This window comes from Dermacentor variabilis, chromosome 6 (genome assembly GCF_050947875.1).
Source record: "Dermacentor variabilis isolate Ectoservices chromosome 6, ASM5094787v1, whole genome shotgun sequence".
NCBI lineage: Eukaryota > Metazoa > Arthropoda > Arachnida > Ixodida > Ixodidae > Dermacentor > Dermacentor variabilis.
Window position 1 is genome coordinate 1768767 of NC_134573.1, and position 22977 is coordinate 1791743.

Consider the following 22977-nt stretch of genomic DNA (forward strand, 5'->3'; position numbering starts at 1 on the left):
GTGTGTTTGCGGCTGTTCTGAACGTGCTGCCGCTGCCCTTTGCTATGTAAGTGTTGCAGTGCTTTGCTGTCAAGAAAACGATATTCTGTGATCAGTTTGAGTTGTGCGATATGTTTGTGTAGTTTTAATTTGGAAATCAGTAGTGTTTTCAATTGTTATGTGGCCACGTTATTCGTGAAGCCGGGCATAGTTACGTTATCTCACTCGCATGGCACTATGGTCTGTTTGCGACTGTTCTGAATGTGCTGCCGCTGCCCTTTGTCACGTAAATGTTGCAGTGCTTTGCTGTCAAGAAAACGACATTCTGTGATTAGTTTGGGTTGTGCGATCTGTTTGAGCCGGGCATAATAACGTTATCGCACTTGCATTGCGCTGTGGTATGATAGTGGCTGTTCTGAATGTGCTGCCGCTGCCCTTTGTCATGTAAGTGTTGCAGGGTTTTGCCTTCAAGAAAACGACGTTCTGTGATTAGTTTGGGTTGTGCGATCTGTTTGTGTAGTTTAATTTGGAAATCAGTAGTGTTTTCAATTGGAGGGCGTGGAGTGGAGGGCACTAATCAGCTATTCAGACAAGTTCATTGTCATGTTATGTGAGGCGCCTTTTCACTGACGCTGTAATTAAGGCGTTAAGGGCAGTATAAGGACGAAAGTTAGAGGGACGAAATCGTGCGTGTGTGTCCCTAGCGTCGGGGTCGGCCGCTATGCGTGATCCTAACAAGAAAGCATTTTGCAGAATGCGAAGAAAGGCGGCAAAATTTCTGTCTGTGCGCACCTTGCCGATCTCCGCAATAGAGCCATCATCGTGGTATTTTAGTCTCCCGTTTAGCAAGAGTGTTGCGTGCGGACAAGGGAACTGGTTCAAACAGGCTTTTTTTTAATGATTCACTACTAGTGCGGTATCCCAAAAGGTGAGGTCAAGTGCTCGCCCTATTTTCTTCCCTCGCGCTACAGCGCACTGACAGAATTTTGCGTGCACCATACCGTGCTTTTATCGTTTGCGCTTCAGGTTCTCGATTGTGTTTTCGCCCCCTTTACCCACGTGATGGGTATTTCATGGTATTACCGGGTACCACATGTGTCCATATATTGTGTCCAATATATGAAACGGCCAAATTCGATTTTATTTGACGCCTCAAATGGTAGTAATGTATTGAGTCCCTTGTAGCTTTGTGCTTGTTATCAATTTTACTATTTGGCGAATGGATACAGCATGTACGCTGCATAACTCGCTCGTGGATACTGCATACGTGAGTTGAGTATGCCCTTGGTATAAAATAACTTGTATGCTTTAGGTAGTACGATTGTTTGCAGTTTGAGACGTGTCGGAATGTACGCTGTGCGCCCTTCGCGCTTTACGGCGGCCTGCTGAGTTCGTGCGGGTGCCATGTGTGCGCATGGAGTTCGCGTAGCGCTCTCGCAGTTTTTATATATATATATATATATATATATATATATATATATATATATATATATATATATATATATATATATATATATATAAACACTGTACTCTGACGAAGGCTGGTCCACCAGCCGAAAACGTTAAGTAAGAAAAAGAAGTCTCCCAAAAAGTTCGTCGTCTCTTTCCTGCGTATTTTACGTCGGGTCCAGCGTGCTGAACTTTGAAGAAAAACCCCTATATATATATATATATATATATATATATATATATATATATATATATATGTGTGTGTTCTGTTCGCGCGCTTCGCACAACAGGGCATGTCGCAGTTCTTTGTCCTTGTGCAACACATTTTCCTAGTGTACGTCTGTGCATTATTTGATACCGGTTTCACACGGGGCTCTTTTAGCCGCTATCCAGTCCGTTACAAATCGAATTTCTCAGTCGTGATTGGCTCCTCTGCGCAAGTTACGAGAGTGAGCCAGTCGCATCGATAATTTCGATCCGGATCGGGCTTGATCGCGATCGAGAGTGGTCGTGTTACACCGGTTTTACACATGGCTCCCACATAAGGAACACTTTAAGTTCAATGCTCTGAGTGAAGAGCAAGTGCATATATATGCCAGTGGTGGTATGTGGGCAAGTCTTTCTGGTGAAGCCAATACTTGTGCATTCAAAACATTTCAATTACCAGCGTAGTGCATCAATGTGTCTACTTCGACAAAATGGAGCACCAGTGCAGATATCTGAGCATACCTGTCCAGGGCAGCAAGTGTGTCTACATTGAAACCATTACCAGCATGTGCGGCAGTTCTATTTCCAGCAGCGGGACTGCACAATAATCAGTAGGGTGCTCTCAAGCTGTTTATCTATGAAGCTCTGCCTGGACTGTGTGCCAAATATTTTTGGACGTGAAAGTGGGGGTGAATTGGTAAACATCAGTGGAACTGTGCCTGGACTTTGTGGCAAATGTTTTTGGATGTGAAAGTGTGAGTGAACTGGCAAAGAATTTGCTCTGGGCTACATGTGTTAAACGTTTTTCTCATTCAGAGTGCTTTTTTTTTTACTTTAGGAGACTGGAGATGTGCATAAAGTGTGACATGTCAGTGTGCTAATTAATGTATTTGCTGGTTTGCAAATTATTCGTCACAACCTTACTTTTGCCAGAGAGGTACAACTTTGCCTCTTGTAAAGGGCTTTTTAGATAAAACACTTACTATTTATTATGACCATTGCTTCCTTTGTTACACAAATGCAGCTTCCAGTGCATTCCAGTTTATTTCCATGTTTATGTAAGTTTCTTATATGAGGCTTGCATATTCATTTCTCACGTTCTGGAGTGGCAAGATACAGCATTACTGTGTCATCGTTCGCTGTACTACAGTAGTGTTCACTTGTTACACTGAATCCCCCGTTTAAGTATTCTGTACTAATTTCACTTTATTACTTTTTTGTTGTATGGTTATTTTTTCTCGCCATTACCTTCTTTGATATATCCTAAAGGCAATATTTCCAATTTTGCATTGTTCCCATTTTTTTTATTTCTTTCACAGGATTGCTTTATGATGGTATGCGGTGGTATTTCTTTTTGTGCTCTTTTCAAGCTTCTAGATTATTGGTAACATTGCTTGGAGGCAGTTACCATCCAATTCATACTCTTGCATTTTTCAGTCTACTTCTTCCATTCGCTCCGATGTCACTTCTGCATAACTCTAGTCCATCTAATAGCACGCGCACTTTACTATGATAAATTAGACACTTTAGTACACTCCAGGTTTTTCTGTTCATTTTTGTATGTGTACTTGGAATTTTGTTTATGTGCTAGTGAATGTTCACTTTCAAGTTCATTACGAATCCTTTCTGCGACTTTTGTCATTGTTGATGTACTTTTACTTCTATTTGCATTTCTCACACAGTTTGTTCGAACCTTGCATAAGCATTACATTTTAATAAAGTGTTTTTGCTTTGTCACAATGTTCTCATTTCATGCACTCTTGGCATGAAGGGCTTGGTCTGGCCACCTGCCAAGACGTGGCCATTTGTTCTTTGCAGGATGTCATTCCCATTGTGGTTGTAAGCATCGTAGTTTACTAAAGGCGGTATTAAGGATTTATTATTCCTAACAGGCTCATTTTCGTGCGACTTGGTAGAGGATGCGCCGGCCATGCGGGGAACAGTGCTTGGCACTGCGCCATGTCTCTTACAGTCAACACCGACGCTTCTACTCATCTGCGGCGCGATTGGAGATAGTTGTTCGAAACGCCCGATCAGTTTCACCTTACGCAATTGGCCTAGGCCGTGCCAACGGGTGCGGCTGACGACGTCTGCGCGGCATAGGCCAGTCGCGTGAGGCGAAACGAAACGTGTGTTTCGAACAACGATGTCTGATCGCGCCCGTCACCCGCGAAAATTAGCTTCAGATGATCGTAAACCTTTGAAGACCACTTCTAGACCAGTTTTTTGATAACGTCCTAAAAACGTTTAGAAATTGGTTACGAATAGTTTTGGCAAAGGGATTACTTGTGTCTTTCCCAATCCTATTTCTAGACCAGCTTTTCGAATACGTCTTGCAGACCTTTTTTAGATCGTCTCAAGAAAGTAATTAAGCCGGACATTAGCAGAGATATACGACGTTTTCCTGCCGAAGTTCTCTCATTCGTGTCTTCTTTAACCCGTTTTTATCGTCTTGGATAAATGCTACGAAAACGTTACGTATCTCTTTTGTGCTACCTGGGTTATGCTGTAAGTGAACATGTCAGGTATCTTTTCATGTGTAAAAGTGATGCATGCTGTTTTACTGATGTTGAACTTCATTCCCCACCCGTCACACCAATTAGCAAAGCTGTTTAGTGAGGTGTTTAGTTTAATTTGATCATCCACAGACCGAACAGTTGTGTAGACAACACAATCGTCTGCAAAAATACGTACGGCTACGTTCGGCTTAACACATGATGAGATGTCGTTGACATACACAAGAAAGAGCAATGGCCCCAGCACGGACCCCTGTGGCACACCAGAAAAGGCTTCAAGGCTCTCCGACTCATTATTTTTTACCGATACGTATTGTGATCTGAGTGCGAGGTAAGAGGCTATCCATGCAACAGTGTTAGATGCAATGCCAATAAGTTTAAGTTGTTCGATCAGTTCACAGTGAGGCACGCGATCGAAGGCTTTGGAGAAATCGACGAATATGGCGTCTCCTTGTAGTCCGGAATTAATTATGTCTGCAAAGTCATGCGAAATTTCCACTAGCTGTGTAACTGTTGAAAGGCCCTTCCTGAAACCATGCTGTTTAGGGTATATCAGGTTATTGTTTTCTAAGTAACTAATAATGGATTTGTTGATTATATGCTCCATTAATTTGCAACAGCAGCTTGTTAAAGAAATTGGTCGGTATGTGTCTATGTGAATCGGGATTACTTTTGCGACGAGCCACTCTGAAGGTAATGCAGCTGCTTGAAGAGACGCCGTAAAAATCCTGCGTAAGAACGGAGCTAGTTGGGCAGCAAACCGGTTTAGAAACGTATTGGAAATATTATCAGAGCCGGGCATTTATTTGGTGTCAATGTTCAAGAGCAGGTTGAGTACACCTGGTTCAGTCAGGCATCGCTGAATCAGATGCAAACGAAACATCACTTGGACGGGGAGAGCCGGGGAACACAGATTAGAAATTGGCTTTAAAAGCATTAGCAATAGTGTGTGCATCATGGGTAACAGATCCGGCGATTTCAATTTGCACAATTGGGTTTTCAGTTTTTGACAGATAGCGCCAGAATTTGTGCGGCTGACTGTGCATGAAGTTCATCAGAGTATTTGAGAAAAAGTTATCTCTTGCCTTTTTTAATTCACACTTCAACGCAGCCAAAAGATGCGCGATTTCCATTGGGTTTTGTTTTTTCCTGCGCATCCTTTGTAATTTTCTTTTCAAGTGGTTGATACTGCAGATAATCCAGGGTGTTTTCCTATTTGTTTGTTTACGTATTGTGGGGATAAAATTTTCTTCACAATGTTTCATGGCTCCCTTAAATTCATTAACAATCCATTAACATCATATAAAGGCAGTGGTGTGAAATCCTCAAACACAGTTTCTAAATAATCTATGATGCTGACTTTATCTGCTTTTCTATAAGCTTTAAAATCAATGTAAGGATGATCTTGGTGACCTGCCTGTGACATTAGCCCAGAAAAGGTCAACAAAATCATTTCATGATCAGAAATACAATCTTCCCAGGTAGCACAAAGGAGATACGTAACGTTTTCGTAGCGTTTATCCAAGACGATAAAAACGTGTTAAAGAAGACACGAATGAGAGAACTTTGTTGGGAAAATGTCGTATATGTCTGCTAATGTCCGGATTAATTACTCTCTTGAGACGATCTAGAACAGGTCTGCAAAACGTATTCGAAAAGCTGGTCTAGAAATAGGGTTGGGAAAGACACAAATAATCCCTTTGCCAAAACTATTCGTAACCAATTTCTAAACGTTTTTAGGACGTTATCAAAAAGCTGGTCTAGAAGTGGTCTTGAAAGGTTTACGACAATCTGAAGCGAATTTTCGCGGGTGCCAGGGGCGCGATCGGACATCGTTGTTCAAAACGCGCATTCAGTTTTGCCTCACGCGACTGGCTTATGCCGCGCCAACGTCGTCAGCCGCACCCGTCGGCACGGCTTAGGCCAATCGTGTGAGGTGAAACTGAACGGGCGTTTCCAACAACAATCTCCAATCGCGCCCCAGGTGAGTAGAAGCGTCGGCGATGACTGTAAGAGCCATGGCGCAGTGCCAAGCACTGCTGCCCGCATGGCCGGCACATCCTATACCAAGTCGCACGAAAATGAGCCTGTTAGGAATAATAAATCCTTAATACCGCCTTTAGTAAGCTACGATGCTTACAACCAAAATGGGAATGGCATCCTGCAAAGAACAAATGGCCACGTCTTGGCAGACGGCCTGACCAAGGCATTCATGCCAAGAGTGCATGAAATGAGAACATTGTGACAAAGCAAAAACACTTTATTAAAATGTAATGCAAATAGAAGTAAAAGCACATCAACAATGACAAAAATCGCAGAAAGGATTTGTAATGAACTCGAAAGTGAGCATTCTCTAGTACATAAACAAAATTCCAAGTACACATACAAAAATGAACAGAAAAACAGGGAGTGTACTAAAGTGTCTAATTTATCATAGTAAAGAGCACGTGCTATTAGATGGACTAGAGTTATCCAGAAGTGACATCGGAGCGAATGGAAGAAGTAGACTGAAAAATGCAAGAGCTTGAATCGGATGGTAACTGCATGCCTCCAAGCAATGTTACCAATAAGCTAGAAGCTTGAAAAGAGCAGAATAAGAAATACCACCGCATACCATCATAAAACAATCCTGTGACAGAAATCAAACAATGGGAACAATGCAAAATTGGAAATATTGCCTTTAGGTTATATCACAGAAGGTAATGGCTAGAAAAAGGACTGTACAACAAAAAAGCAATAAAGTAAAACTACGTAGTACAGAATACTTAAACGGGGGATTCAGTGTAACAAGTAAGCACTGTTGTAGTACGGTGAACGATGAGACTGAGTAATACTGCATCTTTGACTCCAGAACGTGAGAAATGAATATGCAAGCCTCATATTAGAAACTTACATAAACATGGAAATAAAGTGGAATGCACTGGAAGCTGCATTTGTGTAACAAAGGAAGCAATGGTCATAATAAATAGTAATTGGCATATCTAAAAAGCCCCGTACAAGAGGCAAATTTGTACCACTCTGGCAAAAACAAAGTTGCAAAGAATAATTTGCAAACCAGCAAATACAATAATTAGCCCACTGACATGTCACACTTTGTGCACATCTCCAGTCTACTAAAGCACTCTGAATGACAAAAAGGTTTAACACATGTAGTCCAGAGCCAATTCTTAGCCAGTTTGCCCACACTTTCACATCCAAAATATTTGCCACAGAGTCCAGGCACAGTTCCACTGATGTTTACCAGTTGACTGCCACTTTCACGTCCAAAAATATTTGGCACACAGTCCAGGCAGAGCTTCATCGAGGAACAGCTTGAGAGCACACTACTGAATATTCTGCAGTCCCGCTGGAAATAGAACAGCCGCACATGCTGGTAGTGGTTTCAATGTAGCCACACTTGCTGCCTTGGACAGGTAAGCCCAGATATCTGCACTGGTGCTCCATTTTGTCGAAGTAGACACATTGATGCACTACACTGGTAGCTGAAATGTTTTTAATGCACAAGCATTGGATTCACCAGAAAGACTTGCCCACATACCACCGCTGGCATATATATGCACTTGCTCTTCATTCAGTAGCATTGAACTTAAAGTGTTCCCTATGTGGGAGCCATGTGTAATACCGGTGTCACACAACCACTCTTGATTGCGATCAAGCCCGATCCGGATCGAAATGATTGATGCGATTCCCTCACCCGCGCAGTTTGCGCAAAGGAGCCAATCACGACCAAGAAATTCGATTTGTAACGGACGGGATCGCTGTCAAAAAGGCCCCGTGTGAAACCGGTATCAAATAATGCACATACGTACGCTAGGAAAATGTGTTGCACAAGGACAAAGAACTGCAGCATGCCCTGTTGTGCGAAGCGCGCGAACAGAACACAAATTGAAAAAAAAAAAAGAAAACGTGCGAGCTCTTCGCAAACTCCATGCGCACACATGGCACCCGTACGAACTCGGCAGGCGGCCGATTAAGTAAAGCGCAAAGTACGCACAGCGTACAGGCCGTCACATGCCCCAAACTGCAAATCGTGCTACCTGGAGCATACAAGTTATTTTATACCAAGGGCATACCCGACTCAGGTACGCAGTATCCACAAGCGAGTTATGCAGCATACATGCTGTATCCTTTCGCCAAGTAGAAAAATTGATAACAAGCACAAAGCTACAAGGGGCTCACTATATTACTAACATTTGAGGCGTCAAATAAAATTGAACCTAACCGTTTCATATATTGGACACAAGTTCCCCATAAGACCATGAAATACCCATCACGTGGGTAAAGGGAGCGAAAACACAATCGAGAAGCTGAAGCGCAAACAATAAAAGCACGGTATATATGGTGCACGCAAAATTCTGTCAGTGCGCTGAAGCGCGAGGTAATAGGGCGGGCACTTGACCTTACCTCTTGGGATACCGTACTAGTACTGAATCATTTAAAAAAGCCCGTTTGTACAAGTTCTCTTGTCTGCAACACTCTTGCTAAAAACGAGAGACTAAAATACAACGACGACGGCTCTATTGCGGAGATCGGCAAGCTGCGCACAGACAGAAATTTTGCTGCCTTTCTTCGCATTCTGCAAAATGCGACTTTCTTTTTAGGATCACGCATAGGAGCCGCTCCTGACGCTAGGGACACACAAGCACAATTTCGTCCCTCTAACTTTCATCCTTATACTGCCCTTAACTTAATTACAGCGTTATTGAAGAGGCGCCTCACATAACATGACAATGAACTTGAAGAGCTGAATAGTGCCCTCCACTCAGCGCCCTCCAATTGAAAACACTACTGATTTCCAAATGAAAACCACACAAACAGATCACGCAACCCAAACTAATCACAGAATGTCGTTTTCTTGACGGCAAAACACTGCAACACTCACATACCAGAGGGCAGCGGCAGCACATTCAGAACAGCTGCAAACATACCACAGCGCAATGCGAGTACGATAACGCTATTATGCCCGGCTCAAACAGATCGCACAACCCAAACTAACTACAGAATATCGTTTTCTTCACACCAAAACACTGCAACACTTACATGACAAAGGGCAGTGGCAGCACATTCAGAACAGCCGCAAACAGATCACAGCGCCATGCGAGTGCGATAACGCAACTATGCCCGGCTTCACGAATAACATGGCTGCCTTGGTCCCATGCCAAATGAAAACACTACCAATTTCCAAATTAAAACCACACAAACAGATCGCACAACCAAACTAATCACAGAATGTCATTTTCTTGACGGCAAAACACTGCAACACTTACATGACAAAGGGCAGCGGCAGCACATTCAGAACAGCCGCAAGCACAACACAGCGAAATGCGAGTGTGGTGACGCAACTATGCCCGGCTGGCCCGCCCGCCCGGCATGCTCATGCATGCTGCCCGGCATCACGAATCACGTGGCCGCCTTGGTCACATGATGTGACGACGGTATCGCCACCTCGGTACGTTGCGCTTTTGTACTTCTCGACCCGTGAATCATGTTGTGCAGAGTCAGACGCTGCGCGCTCTTCCATTGTTCTTTAGCCACTCCATCTGCAGCAAGAGTGGCAAGCTGGAAGTTGCCACTGGGCGTTCTGCAAGGCCTTTCAGTTTCCTCTCTCATTTCGGACGCTTTCTGCTTTCAGTGCCGCGTCATTGTGGTTACAGCATGTTAAAAAACGATCGCCGCTTGTATATAGGTGCGATCACACCACCCTCTGCGCCCAAGCGTGGCGAGCCTATAACGACGAGTTTCAGAAATATTAAAGCGAATAGCTTTCTGTCTCCTCCCCGTCGGATGTTTTCGTAGTTCAGTCATTGGTGGTTGGTCGTCGGACTGTTGATCTGCAAGGAAAACGCTCGCGCGCTAGTTCAGTCGTCGGTAGTCGGTCGTCGGACTGTTGATCTGCAAGGAAAACGCTCGCGCGCTCGTTCGTTCGCTCTCACGCTAACTATATTTTGCTCTATCTCTCGCTCGCTTTCTCTAGCGATCTTTTGTTCCCTCGCTCGTTGGGACTAATTGCTTGCATTAACAATATTTTATGTACATTGTGCTCACAGTACAGAATTCGTTGGCACACTTCCTACGAAGCACCGTTACCAGAAACGACTGTACCGATGTGACCCTCTGTTGGCACCAAAAGTGTTGTTCGCTTATTAACTCGATACTTTTATTTATGCTGCATGTGACTTGCATGATTTAGCACTCTGGAGCCAAGCTCCAAGTTGTTCATGGGTCTCACGGGGAAGCGCGTTGTTTGATGAATAATGTACGCTTACTGTATTGCATATGCATAAGATATCGCCTACAATTTCATATGGAGTTAAGCAAACACATACACACTATATATATATATATATATATATATATATATATATATATATATATATATATATATATATATATATATATATATATGTGTGTGTGTGTGTGTGTATATATCCAAGTGCTCGGTCTGTTTATATTAAAGCCGCAGTTTTCATTATTCAGACGACTGGGCACAAAATGTTACCTTTATACGCACGCAAACTGTACAGCACTCGTGCCTCAGCCGTAAAAAAACATTGCGCCGTTCAGCGGTAAGGTATTCACATCACTTCATTTTGAATAAGAAGAAACACGGCAAAGCTGCTTTGTCCAGCGGGAATTTTGAGGCATTCGCATGCGACGCTGCTCATTTTCCAGGAGCTCGTCACATTTAGGGATGACACTTTTGATATGCCAAACACACTGGAAGGAACCGGGTAGTCATACAGATCTTTCTTCCTGTTGAAGGCTTGGCCGGCTACCATTGCCGTATGGGCGGCTTCGATGTTTCTGTAGTCGCGCTCCACTTCCTCCTGGCGCAAAACACTTCCCCTTCGGATGCCACGTTCATTTGCAATCCTTCGTCTCTTCTGATGTGAGGTTAACACCACAAAAGAATTTATTTTTCTTGCCGCGCTCATTTTGATGTAGGTCGAATAGAGGAGCAATTGACACGACGAGTGCTGTTTGACAAGCGAGGAATTCTCCCGCCAAAAACGGCGCTGTCGAAAATGTACCCGGTACGCTTGATAACTAAACAGATAGAGCGAGTTATGTAAAGTCGTTTTCAAAACGTATTCACTCCTCGTTTTTAAGCTGTTTGGCTTTCAACGTTTTCAAAACGTATTCACCCCTCGTTTTTAAGCGGAATTGTTTGGAATGTCTTTGATGCGTCGATTTTGGTCAAAAATCCGTTTCAGACGTTGAATCCCTTAATACGACGTTTTCAAGACTTTGTGTGCTACCTGGGTTCTATGCTAATTTCTGGTTTGAGAGTGTTCGAGACAAATGCCAGGTCTAGCACTGATGCGGCGCCTCCCTGCTGCCTTGTTAGATGGTTAACTAGCTGCGATAATGAGAAGCGAAACATTCTTTTCACCAATTGGTTGCAGCTTTCCTTTTCCCTAGCCCCAAACGTTAGGTTATCCCAGTCTATTCCTGCCAGATTGAAATCGCCCGTTAATATCAGCTTGGTTCTGGCATTTACCTAGGTGTGGAGGAAATTGTGCAATTGCATCATGTATTCGACGGAAGCATTAGGACGCCTGTACATGCCACCTATCAGAACAGACATTCCGTACACGTTAACCACGTTAACCAGATGCTTTCATGACAAGGTATTCCCTCGTGTTTTTGAAATAAAACGCAATTTTTTATTACTAGAGCTACGCCCCACCGCGACTGTCACGGTCTGTGCGAAGGAGGCTATAAGCCACTGGAGCTACTTCAGAGTCGTGAACGTTGGGGTGCAGCCAGGTTTCGGTAATTACCATGACATAACGAGACAATTTCTTCTAATTTTTCTCTTTTGTCCACAATTCCACGTGCATTAAGGCACAATAATGTCAAGGGGCTTGTGTTTTGCAGTCATTTATCAGTCCTGGGCGGAGCACCGTCATCGTCAATGTGTGTACGTTTAATCACGGTTCTTCTTTTTTTCTCGCCGTCCCACGCATACCAGCTGTTGCCAATTTTCATTTTATCAAACCAAAGGCTCACCTTTTCACCTTTCGTGCGATCTACCTTTGACGACTGCCACAATTTTTTCCGCACTTCCCAAACAGCTGGCGGAAAATCCTCAGAAATAGATAGGGTATTGGTTTCCAGTTTGAAACAGTTACGAAGGACGGCAGCTTTTTCAGAGAAGTCATACAAGCGTAGTATTACTGGTCGTTCTTTGTTCTTAATCTTTCTACCAATGCGATGAATGCATTCGAGTGATCGCACCTCTACCCCGAGCTTTTCCTTAAATATGCTCTCCGTGACATGTTCTGCGAAGTATGTGTTAGTTTCGTCATTGTCTTCCTTTAGACCAAAGATGACAATGTTATTGCGGCGGCTCCGATTTTCTAGGTCATCCACACTTTTGGCCATGTGTGACACTTCTTTCTGTACGGTCGTAATTGCTACTTCACACTTATCTACCTTCTCCTGGTAAAGTTTAAGTGTTGCGAGTGCTCCTTCAATTTCTGTCAGCCTAGTCTGCACATTAAGTAATCCGGTCTGAAGAAGTGTTTGAGAGGCCTGAATTTCAGTAACCACTTTAAGAACCTCGTCAATCTTAGGCCCTAGATTTTCTTCCACCTCTCCACTCAGTTGTAATAGCAAACGCTCAACATGCAATGATTCACAGCAACAGCGGAAAAGACAGCCGGGGCTCGGCAGCACCACTAATCCAGCAGAGCTGGTTCTCAAGCATTTAGAAAAAAAACATTTATCACCAATCTGTATGAAGATGAACAAAGGATTGAGCATTGCATCTCAGATGGTGCCACCAAGCCCACTAAAGTCGGCGTGCGGTTGCCTCTCAGTTTTATATAGCCTCGACATTGTCGCCGTCGTCGCCGGTCGTCGCCGTCGTTTTGCTTTTCTCTGTAAATAGCTGGTAAATATATTTTATTTTAAATCCCTCCCCATAAGATGTTGGTGGGGGTGCAGGTTTCAATAGGTGCAAGACAGAACTGTGCAGCGGACATGTCCTGGCCATTTCTGCCACACCAGCTGACAAAGCTGCTCCTTCAGTCACGACACCGACCCTGGTTCTTTCTCCAGCACCCATAGTATTTTCGTCAATGATAGATTTGGAACATGTGACAGTGATGCTCGCTAATGTCGTTTTCTACCTTAGTGGGACAGCATGCATCTGGGACTGGCAAGGCATATGTGACCAGCTGGAATATATGCAAGCAGAAGCTTTGAGACCTATTTGGGAAACCAGTAGTTCAGCAGCTTTGAAATAATTCTCCTTACGGGCCTAAACTCCTATAGAATCTTGTTGCTGGACCAGTGGGTACAGCGTGATGGGTGCAAGCACATGCATGTGCTATTCATAGCGAAGAAAAATAGAAGACAGACAAAGGGAGTGCCAAGCAAACAAAAAAGTGAGGCACTTAGTTTGTCTGTTTCCTATTTTTCTTCTTTATACATTGCATGTGCATGTTTGCATCCATCAGGCTGCCTTATGGAATATTATGTGACATACACCCTTGACTAATAAAGGGAAAATGAGACATCCGCAAAATCATAGCAATTGCTACAAAGGGTGTCCTTTGTAGCAATTGCTACAATTGTGTGGATGTCTCATTTTCCCTTTATTAATTACTTTCCTCCACCTTGTGGGTTTCTACACAAATATTATGTCAAACCCTTGCCTTTGCTTCAAGTTGTCGATAAATTCGACTTCGCCCTGCCATGTACTAGCCGATTCGTTAGCTCTAATGGTAAAGTGGCTGCCTCGGAAAGGTGGTGGTCCCGGGCCAAAAATGAGGTTCCCTACAGCAGTATATCGCCACATCCACGAACCCTCCCGATGTCATCCTCTTACAGGAAGTCAATTGCACCCCTTCTTTATCCGGCTACAGCACGCTCTCGGGTGTCTCTCCTCTTGTGGGAGCCTTAGTTTCGAAACATGTGGCATGTCGCATGCATACAACTAGCATTGACATTCCTCACCAAATATTGGAAATAATTACACTAGGTAAACGCAGTCAGCGTCTGTTTATACTCAATGTATACAGTTCCCCCTGTTCGCGTACGGAGTGTTTTCAGTACCTACTAACAGAATTTGGTAGGTTTTGACGGGTTTGTGTGTTGGCCGGCGACTTTAACGCTCCACATACAGCATAGGGTGACGTTAAATCGCAGGCTTAAGGGACCCGCTTATGGAATGCCATCTGTAACATGAGATACACACTGCTTACCGACACAGAGCACCCCACTCCGATAGGCAACAGCATATCTCGTGGCACCTGCCCTGACCTTACCTTCGTGCGTAATACTGGCCCAGTCGTTGCGCACGGGCCTTTAGAGGAGCACCTTGGTAGTGACCACTACATTGTGGCGACCATCTTGTCAATACGGGGTGCGCGCAGACCTGAATGAATTGTGCGTATAACGGATTGGGCGAACTTCAGGGAACGTCGCCAGGACCCACCTGAGGGCCAGGGGTACGAACGCTGGCTTGACTCTATCGCACAAGATCTAGAGGCCACCACGTGCACACTGCGCACCACAACCGAGACACCAGACATCATCATCATCAGCCTGGTTACGCGCACTGCAAGGCAAAGGCCTCTTTTACCGGTGCTGACATATAGCGCAGAAACTTGGAGACTGACAAAGAAACTCGCAAGCAAGTTAAGGACCACGCAAAGAGTGATGGAACGAAGATTGTTAGGCATAACATTAAGAGACTGGAAGAGAGCAGTGTTGATCAGAGAGCAAACAGGCATAGCTGATATTCTAAATGACATTAAGAGAAAGAAATGGAGTTGGGCAGGTCATGTAATGCATAGGTTAGATAACCAGTGGACCATTAGGGTTGCAGAATGGGTGCCAATTAGAGAAGGGAAGCACAGTCAAGGACGGCAGAAGACTAGGTGGGGCAATGAAATTAGGAAATTTGCGGGCGCTAGTTGGAATCAGTTGGCGCAGGACAGGGGTAATTGGAGATCACAGGGAGAGGCCTTCGTCCTACAGTGGACATAAAATAGGCAGGTTATGATGATGATGATGATGATGATGATGATGATGATGATGATGCATATTTATTGTGAAGTCACATTGCATACACACTAAACTGTATAATTTTTCTCTTATATTTTCCATTCGGAGTGTCAGTCCCATTCGGTTAATTCATACATGGTTTATGATGCACAGTGCTTGGCTGTGTGATCTAAAAAGTGGTTTGTGAGGCTAGCTTACATTTTACTTAGTAATTATTGCCGATTCTTTGGGACTCTGAGTTGTTCACTCCAAGGTGAGAATGTGGAACACTAGCCACTCTTTGGAGCTGTTGCATGTTGCAGTTATGTTGCATAGTTGTGCTCTGCCTTTAACAGGACCGTGTGGAGGGCGCTCGCTACCTGGTGTCGCAGCTACGCAAGGGTGGCGGTCTCTGCTCCACGATTCTGGGACCCCTCGAACGGCTCATGGATGCATACATTCATCTAGCCTACTTGGACCCACCCAGTGTGCCACGAGGGCAGAGTAAGCATCACAAACACCACAGCCTACTGCTGTAGTGCCATGTTTAACTCGGTATTGAATGTGGCATATACCAATGTGTTTACTGTGATTTTTCTAGCAGAAACACAACCTTTTTTTTTATACAGTTTCATACTTGATATGATGTCACACTGCTTGTGTTTGAAAGCCAGCTTCATCACATTTTTAATTGCATAGGTGATATTAAAAAGTTGGGACTCCCTGCAGCACTGTGAAGGCTCTCAGGTGTTCCGAGGCTGTGTTTTCCATGATGCATATTGTGCAGTGAGTGGTAGAAGCGTGTCCCCCCCCCCCCCCCCTTTAATCCACTTTCCTACGCGCAGATGCATGCAACCGGGTCACTTTTGCGCCCACCATGTAGATAGCGTTGAGTAGACTACCTTTAAGACGAACTTGAAAGGATGATGAAAATTTGTTCATCTTATCAGAAGTTTATCTTGTCAGAAAAATAATTGACAACATGACCAAGTGCATCCAAATATCTTACTTAAAAGTGATAAATGAAGTAGACTTAAAATGGGGACAAAATGACATAAACAGCATTTATTTAGCTGAACTTAATAGAGAACTATCTTCAAGGGGTACTCTTGCTTGGTTTCATCCAGGCCATGATGGATGTTTGGTACTTCTGTGCAAATCGACGAGCGGCTAAAAACAATGTCATCTCACCTAATGATCTCAAAAATCTTTCTGTACCTTAGTGCTGCTGGAAAAAGTTCACTGGGGAGTTCAAGCATGCATCTGCCACCTCACAGGTCATCGATGCAGGCTCCGAGCTTAGTGAAAGTATGAAGGAGTACACTGAGCATGCAACAAAGCAACGCAACCTAGAGGAAATGCTAGGTGACTTTGAGCGAAATGGGGAAGCAGAAATGAGGCGAAGCGTCATGGAGAAAGAAGGTAGGCAGAGGCACATTGGGTTTCTGGCAGTTGCTATAGGTTTTGTTTGCGATATGGACTCATCGTATTCATCTCGTGATAACATCGTGCCCACACGCCGTATGCTGTGTGTGCGAGTGAAAGCGTGCAATGGTAAGCCAACAATGGCGACTCAATCTCGTGTGCACAAAGGAGGAAGGGGGGTAGAAGCGCGCCGGCTTCCTTTGGGCTCACAACACTGGGGAAAGAAGGAGGGGGTGTTAAACTTCGGTCGCATGGGCTTTATCTTGAAAGCGATCTGCTTTGGGGGCTCAGTCTAGGTGGGCCGATGGCTTGCAGCTTTGTGTGCAGTGTGTTCTGCAGAAGGGTTGACATCCGGGCCAGTTGGTACATAGTTGGAGGAAAAAAACCAGTCACAAAAGATAAAGGACAAGAATAGATGTTCACACCACAATGACTGGACTATCAACTGAGCTTTATTAGAAAGGGCATAGTCCCAGCAAGGTCAGCAGAGCATACACAACAGCAGCATCACTAATCACAGAGCATTGAAAAGACAAAATATCACATCTATCGTGGTCGACCTAAAGAAGCAAATTCTTTTTCAAGTAAGCACACCGAGGTTGTACTAATGCTGTTGTCACCTAATAACCTGATGTAGTACGCTTCCAAGATTTTGCGTGCTCTTCTTTGCCCTTGCCTCTACCAAGAATCGTCACATTGCTGAACAATGGGTAACAGCCACATTCATTGCAATGGCAAGGCATGTTTGCAGAGTCATCGGACCCCAGGGAGGAATGGTGCTCAAGCAGCCAGTCATTAATACATTGACCGGTTTGGCCTATGTAAACTCTCTTGCATGTGAGAGGGAACTTATACACCACCTGTGCGACACATGCCATGAAACGGTTTTCCTGCTGCATTGTGCAAACGTGGTTCCTTGCCCTGCCTTGAGAAATACGCCAGCACAGACCCGAAAGCTTGCAAGGAGCAGAAAACATTGAAATTACTCCCTGTTATGCCGCAATCTTTTTGAAGTTGTGGCTCACTTTATACACATATGGCATGACTTTGAGTTTCCTGTGTTTCATTGCCCCAACATCTGCCAGCTTTGTATGTTCTTTCTTAAGCTTCTGAAGCAGCAGCCATTGCTTTCAAAAGAGGCTGAAGTGGCTATGCAGTACTGTCTGCGGTAAAACACATAAAGAAATTAAAACTTGACAGAGCAAGAATATTCACAGACTAGTTAAGTCCTGTAAAAGTGTCAACTTCTTTACAAAAGCATACAAGTCCTGTTTTTATTGGTTAGGTTACCTGCATGAGAAGCCACAGTGCTTGCGGTTGCCATTTTACATTTTGTATAAATATGTCCAGGCTTGTTGTGATCATTTGCTTGATTGTCTTGAGCAGATGCTGCACTGCAGCAGCAAAGCCATAATGTGCCTACAAAATCGGCGTAAAAGTTGTTCAGAGGTTGACAATGGTTACCCAGCCATGCTGGCAGCTGAAGTGGCTGAAGTTATTGACAATGCATCGGAGGACGAGGCTTCGAGTGAGATGCATTAAATATTGGTTTACTGCGTGTAAGAAAAGTGTTGGTTGAAAATTTCTTTCTCATAGAATTTTGCACGTTATAAAAATCTTGTTTATGGAAAATTTAGTGCCCTAAAATGGCCAAGTTGGGCATTTGATGACAAGTGTACATGCAGGCATCAATTCATTATGCCGACCGAGTTAACTAAAGAGCTGCGTCTCATAAATTGCTACAACTTATGTAAGAATTTTTTTCTTCGAAACTCACAAAAGTGGGGATGCGACCTATAATCCAAAAAGTATGTCAGGTCCCTGGAATACACTTGTTCATTCTGTTATCTCGTGACAAGGTACAAAAGGAGAGCCTGCTTTTGTCCTTGTTTGCTGGGCAGAGGAATGAGCTGACATGCTTTGCAATTCAGAAGATGACTTCTGAAATAAAGACATGTTTACGTTGCAGTGACTATATGCAAAAGACAATGGGCCTGATTCAACTCCTACTAATGAAACACTGGTATATAGACATGAAGAGGGAATGAATCTGCTAGCGTGACCTTGAACAAAGTCAGATTGTCGTGGCTCCTACATGGCAGATGCAGTTTTGTTCTGAGCAGGTGCAGCATGAAGGTGATATGCCAGGTCATCGGAAAGAGTGACACCATGGCATGTCTTTTCTTCCCCCCTAACAGCTGCTGTGCGACTTCCCAGAGACACACCACTGCTCAAGTTGGGCCCGATGGACCGTATACCTGTGCTGACACAAAATGTTGAGGTGAGCATGGTATCCCCAAGCGCTTTGTGATGTGAAATTTTGCTTGACTGGAAGTCTAACACACGAAATTGGACACAGATGAGGGTTCGTCCTTGTGGAAATGGAAACTTTTTGCATTAAGTTATCCAGTCAACATGATGGACGACCAACAGTCAGTCTTGGAAATGTTTGCAAAAGGGTAAACTTGTCTCAGTGAGTAGACCATAAATATGATCGCAAATATGAAAGCGATCATATTTATTGTCTATATAGCATTATGAACCTACTAGGCCAGTAACATGTACTTCTGGATTTTCTCAGTGAGCAGTTGTTCCTATTTTTAGTGCGCAAAAAAATAACACAAAGCACACATGAGAAGACAATGGGACAGAGCACCTTTACTGGAATGGGTGAGAAATTCTTTTCAATCGCCTGAGCTGCTCTTTCTAAAAAGTTATCGTCCGACATAACAACAAACCTATCCTCCTTATCAGCTTGAAGAATTGTTAGGCTATTACTCCTAAAGAATGAGACAATGCCTCTGGCTGACATTTCCGTATGCCATGTAGGCTTCGAGTAACCAGAAGGCAGTCAACTCCCTCACCTTTCTTGCTCTTCTGCGTCGGCCTTACTAGCAATTCGATGATTGATTGCGATCAGTTCATGCGGCGGCACCTTTGGTTCTAAAATAAACTTAGGTCCTTTCTGAAGAACAGACCTCACTTTCTCTGGCAGATGAATATCGCTCACCATCACTAAACCACTCCCAGCTTTCATCTGTTTCACTGCATGTTTCACTGAGCAGAGAGTTCAACATGCACATCCAGAGTTGTTCTGTTATCTGGGAGGCCAATCTCTTGATAGCAGTTGTTCAGTTAAAGTTCAGATTACTGTAGCTATGCGCAGGTGCAATCTGAATGCAGCCGGGTTTCATTGATTCGTCCTCTACAGGACCATTGGAATTGATCAAGTTGTCTGGCAGGCCATATTAAAAGAAAAGGGAAAAGATTTTACCAACACACTGCTGTTTAATTTTGCAGTATATGCCCGATTCTATTATTTGAGAATGCAGAGGACTCGAGTCAATCCGAGATATGTGCTGGCCCAACGAGGTGGCATGTTGAGGACTTGGTCCGAACAGTGTCAAAGAAACACTTGACTCACTATCATGCGTATCACGATAGTGGGTCACACTTGGCTTTCTCACCGAAATAGCCTTAGAGCTGGTGTTCAAATAATGGACAAGCTCTTCCAAGTAACAATGGACCTAATAAAGAAATGACAAAACATGAAAGTGCCTAACTCAAGAGATCAGATAGAATTCGCTGAACTGTCAAAACTGATAAGAAAGTAAGGGATATTTGATATTATAATGTTGGAAAAAAACTGAGAAAGCAGTAATATAGGGCCATAGCTTGAAATCAGTGAGAAGAAAACTTGGTATAGGACAAGGCAAGATGTATACAGTGAAAGATAAGCAGCGTAATATCATCAGCAATTTCGATGATATAGCAAAAGCAGCAGAAGAATTATATGCTGACCTGTACAGTACCCAGAGCAGCCATGCAACCTTCATTCAAAGTAGCGATAAACAAGATACAGATAACTTATCACCTTATGTCATCATCATCATCATCAGCCTTCTTACACCCACTGCAGGGCAAAGGCCTCTCCCATACTTCTCCAACTACCCCGGTCATGTACTAATTGTAGCCATGTTGTCCCTGCAAACTTCTTAATCTCATCCGCCCACCTAACCGTCTGCCGCCCTCTGCTACGCTTCCCTTCCCTTGGAAGCCATTCCGTAACTCTTAATGACCATCGGTTATCTTCCCTCCTCATTACGTGTCCTGCCCATGCCCATTTCTTTTTCTTGATTTCAACTAAGATATCATCAACTCGCGTTTGTTCCCTTACCCAATCTGCTCTTTTCTTATCCCTTAACGTTACACCTATCATTCTTCTTTCCATAGCTCGTTGCGTCATCCTCAATTTAAGTAGAACCCTTTTCGTAAGCCTCCAGGTTTCTGCCCCGTACGTGAGTACTGGTAAGACAAAGCTGGGGGGAGGGGGGGTTATAAACTTTTCTCTTGAGGGATAATGGCAACCTGCTGTTCATGATCTGGGAATGCCTGCCAAACGCACCCCAGCCCATTCTTATTCTTCTGATTATTTCTGTCTCATGATCCGGATCCGCAGTCACTACCTGTCCTAAGTAGATGTATTCCCTTACCACTTCCAGTGCCTCACTACCTATTGTAAACTGCTGTTCTCTTCCGAGACTGTTAAACATTGCTTTAGTTTTCTGCAAATTAATTTTTAGACCCACCCTTCGGCTTTGCCTCTCCCGGTCAGTGAGCATGCATTGCAGCTGGTCCCCTGAGTTACTAGGCAAGGCAATATCATCAGCAAATCGCAAGTTACTAAGGTATTCTCCATTAACTCTTATCCCCAATTCTCCCCAATCCAGGTCTCTGACCTCCTGTAAACACGCTGTGAATAGCATTGGAGAGATCGTACCTCCCTGCCTAATGCCTTTGTTTATTGAGATTTTGTTGCTTTCTTTATGGAGGACTATGGTGGCTGTGGAGCCGCTATAGATATCTTTCACTATTTTTACATACGGCTCGTCTACACCCTGATTCTGCAATGCCTCCATGACTGCTGAGGTTTCGACTGAATCAAACGCTTTCTCATAATCAATTAAAGCTATATATAAGGGTTGGTTATATTCTGCACATTTCTCTATCACTTGATTGATAGTGTGAATATGGTCTATTGTTGAGTAGCCTTTACGGAATCCTGCCTGGTCCTTTGGTTGACAGAAGTCTAAGGTGTTCCTGATTCTATTTGCAATTACCTTAGTAAATAGTTTGTAGGCAACTGACAGTAAGCTGATCAATCTATAATTTTTCAAGTCTTTGGCGTCCCCTTTCTTATGGATTAGGATTATGTTAGCGTTCTTCCAAGATTCCGGTACGCTAGAGGTCATGAGGCACTGCGTATACAGGGTGGCCAGTTTCTCTAGAACAATCTGCCCACCATCCTTCAACAAATCTGCTGTTACCTGATCCTCCCCAGCTGCCTTCCCCCTTTGCATATCTCCCAATTAAGGCTTTCTTTACTTCTTCCGGCGTTACCTTTGGGATTTCGAATTCCTCTAGACTATTTTCTCTTCCATTATCGTCGCGGGTGCCACTGGTACTGTATAAATCTATATAGAACTCCTCAGCCACTTGAACTATCTCATCCATATTAGTGATGATATTGCCGGCTTTGTCTCTTAACGCATACATCTGATTCTTAGCAATTCCTAGTTTCTTCCGAGTTACCACCGACTTCCATTGCACACTCCTTAATGATGCCCACAAGATTGTCGTTCATTGCTTCAACATTAAGGTCCTCTTCCTGAGTTAAAGCCGAATACCTGTTCTGTAGCTTGATCTGGAATTCCTCTATTTTCCCTCTTACCGCTAAGGAAATATTTTCCCTCTTACCTGGCAAGGGAACAGGAATTCATGATTGCCAGTCAGCCTCTGGAGACTATGCAGGAGTATACTTATCTAGGTCAATTATTCACAGGTGACCCTGACCATGAGAAGAAAATTTACAGAATAAAGATGGGTTGGAGTGTATAAGGCATTCATTATCAAATCCTGACTGGGAGCTTACCACTGTCATTTTATTTATTGCAAAGCCCTCAGGGCCGGAAGGCATTAAAGGGGGGGTGGGTACGTCGTGTTCATAAAATATCAATAATTTCAACAACAATATTTTTATATATGAAAATAAAGTAACTAATAATTAATAGAGTAGGTTATTCTAACAGTGGTCAATACCAGAGGCCTTGAATGACAATACTGTAGGCAACGTTATTGTACATGTAAAATAGAAAAATTATTAAACTAATAAAAAGCAGTGCAGGCTATTCTGAGAAGTGTTCAACAACAGCGGCCTTAAGTGACTGCACCTTCAGGGCTGGCGATGGCACTGGAAAGGTGGTTCCATTCTCAACTAGGTTTGGGTGAAGATGAATCATGAAACAGATTGGTATAGCAAAAAGGAATGGCGACTTTATACTGGTGCGGGATGACAAATATATGGTTCAAGAAAAAAATTTCATGAAAGAGACAAAAACATGAA

General features: G+C 43.7%; 1 protein-coding gene across 3 annotated transcripts in view; it reads left to right on the forward strand.

The window, feature by feature from the left end:
• Positions 1-22977, forward strand: part of tefu (Serine/threonine-protein kinase tefu) — a 471138-nt gene that overhangs the window by 230935 nt on the left and 217226 nt on the right. For all 3 annotated transcript variants that reach the window (XM_075694675.1, XM_075694677.1, XM_075694676.1), the window contains 2 exons: positions 15506-15653; positions 18773-18855. In XM_075694675.1, the coding sequence (XP_075550790.1) occupies positions 15506-15653; positions 18773-18855 (231 nt within the window). The remainder of the gene's footprint in view (positions 1-15505; positions 15654-18772; positions 18856-22977) is intronic.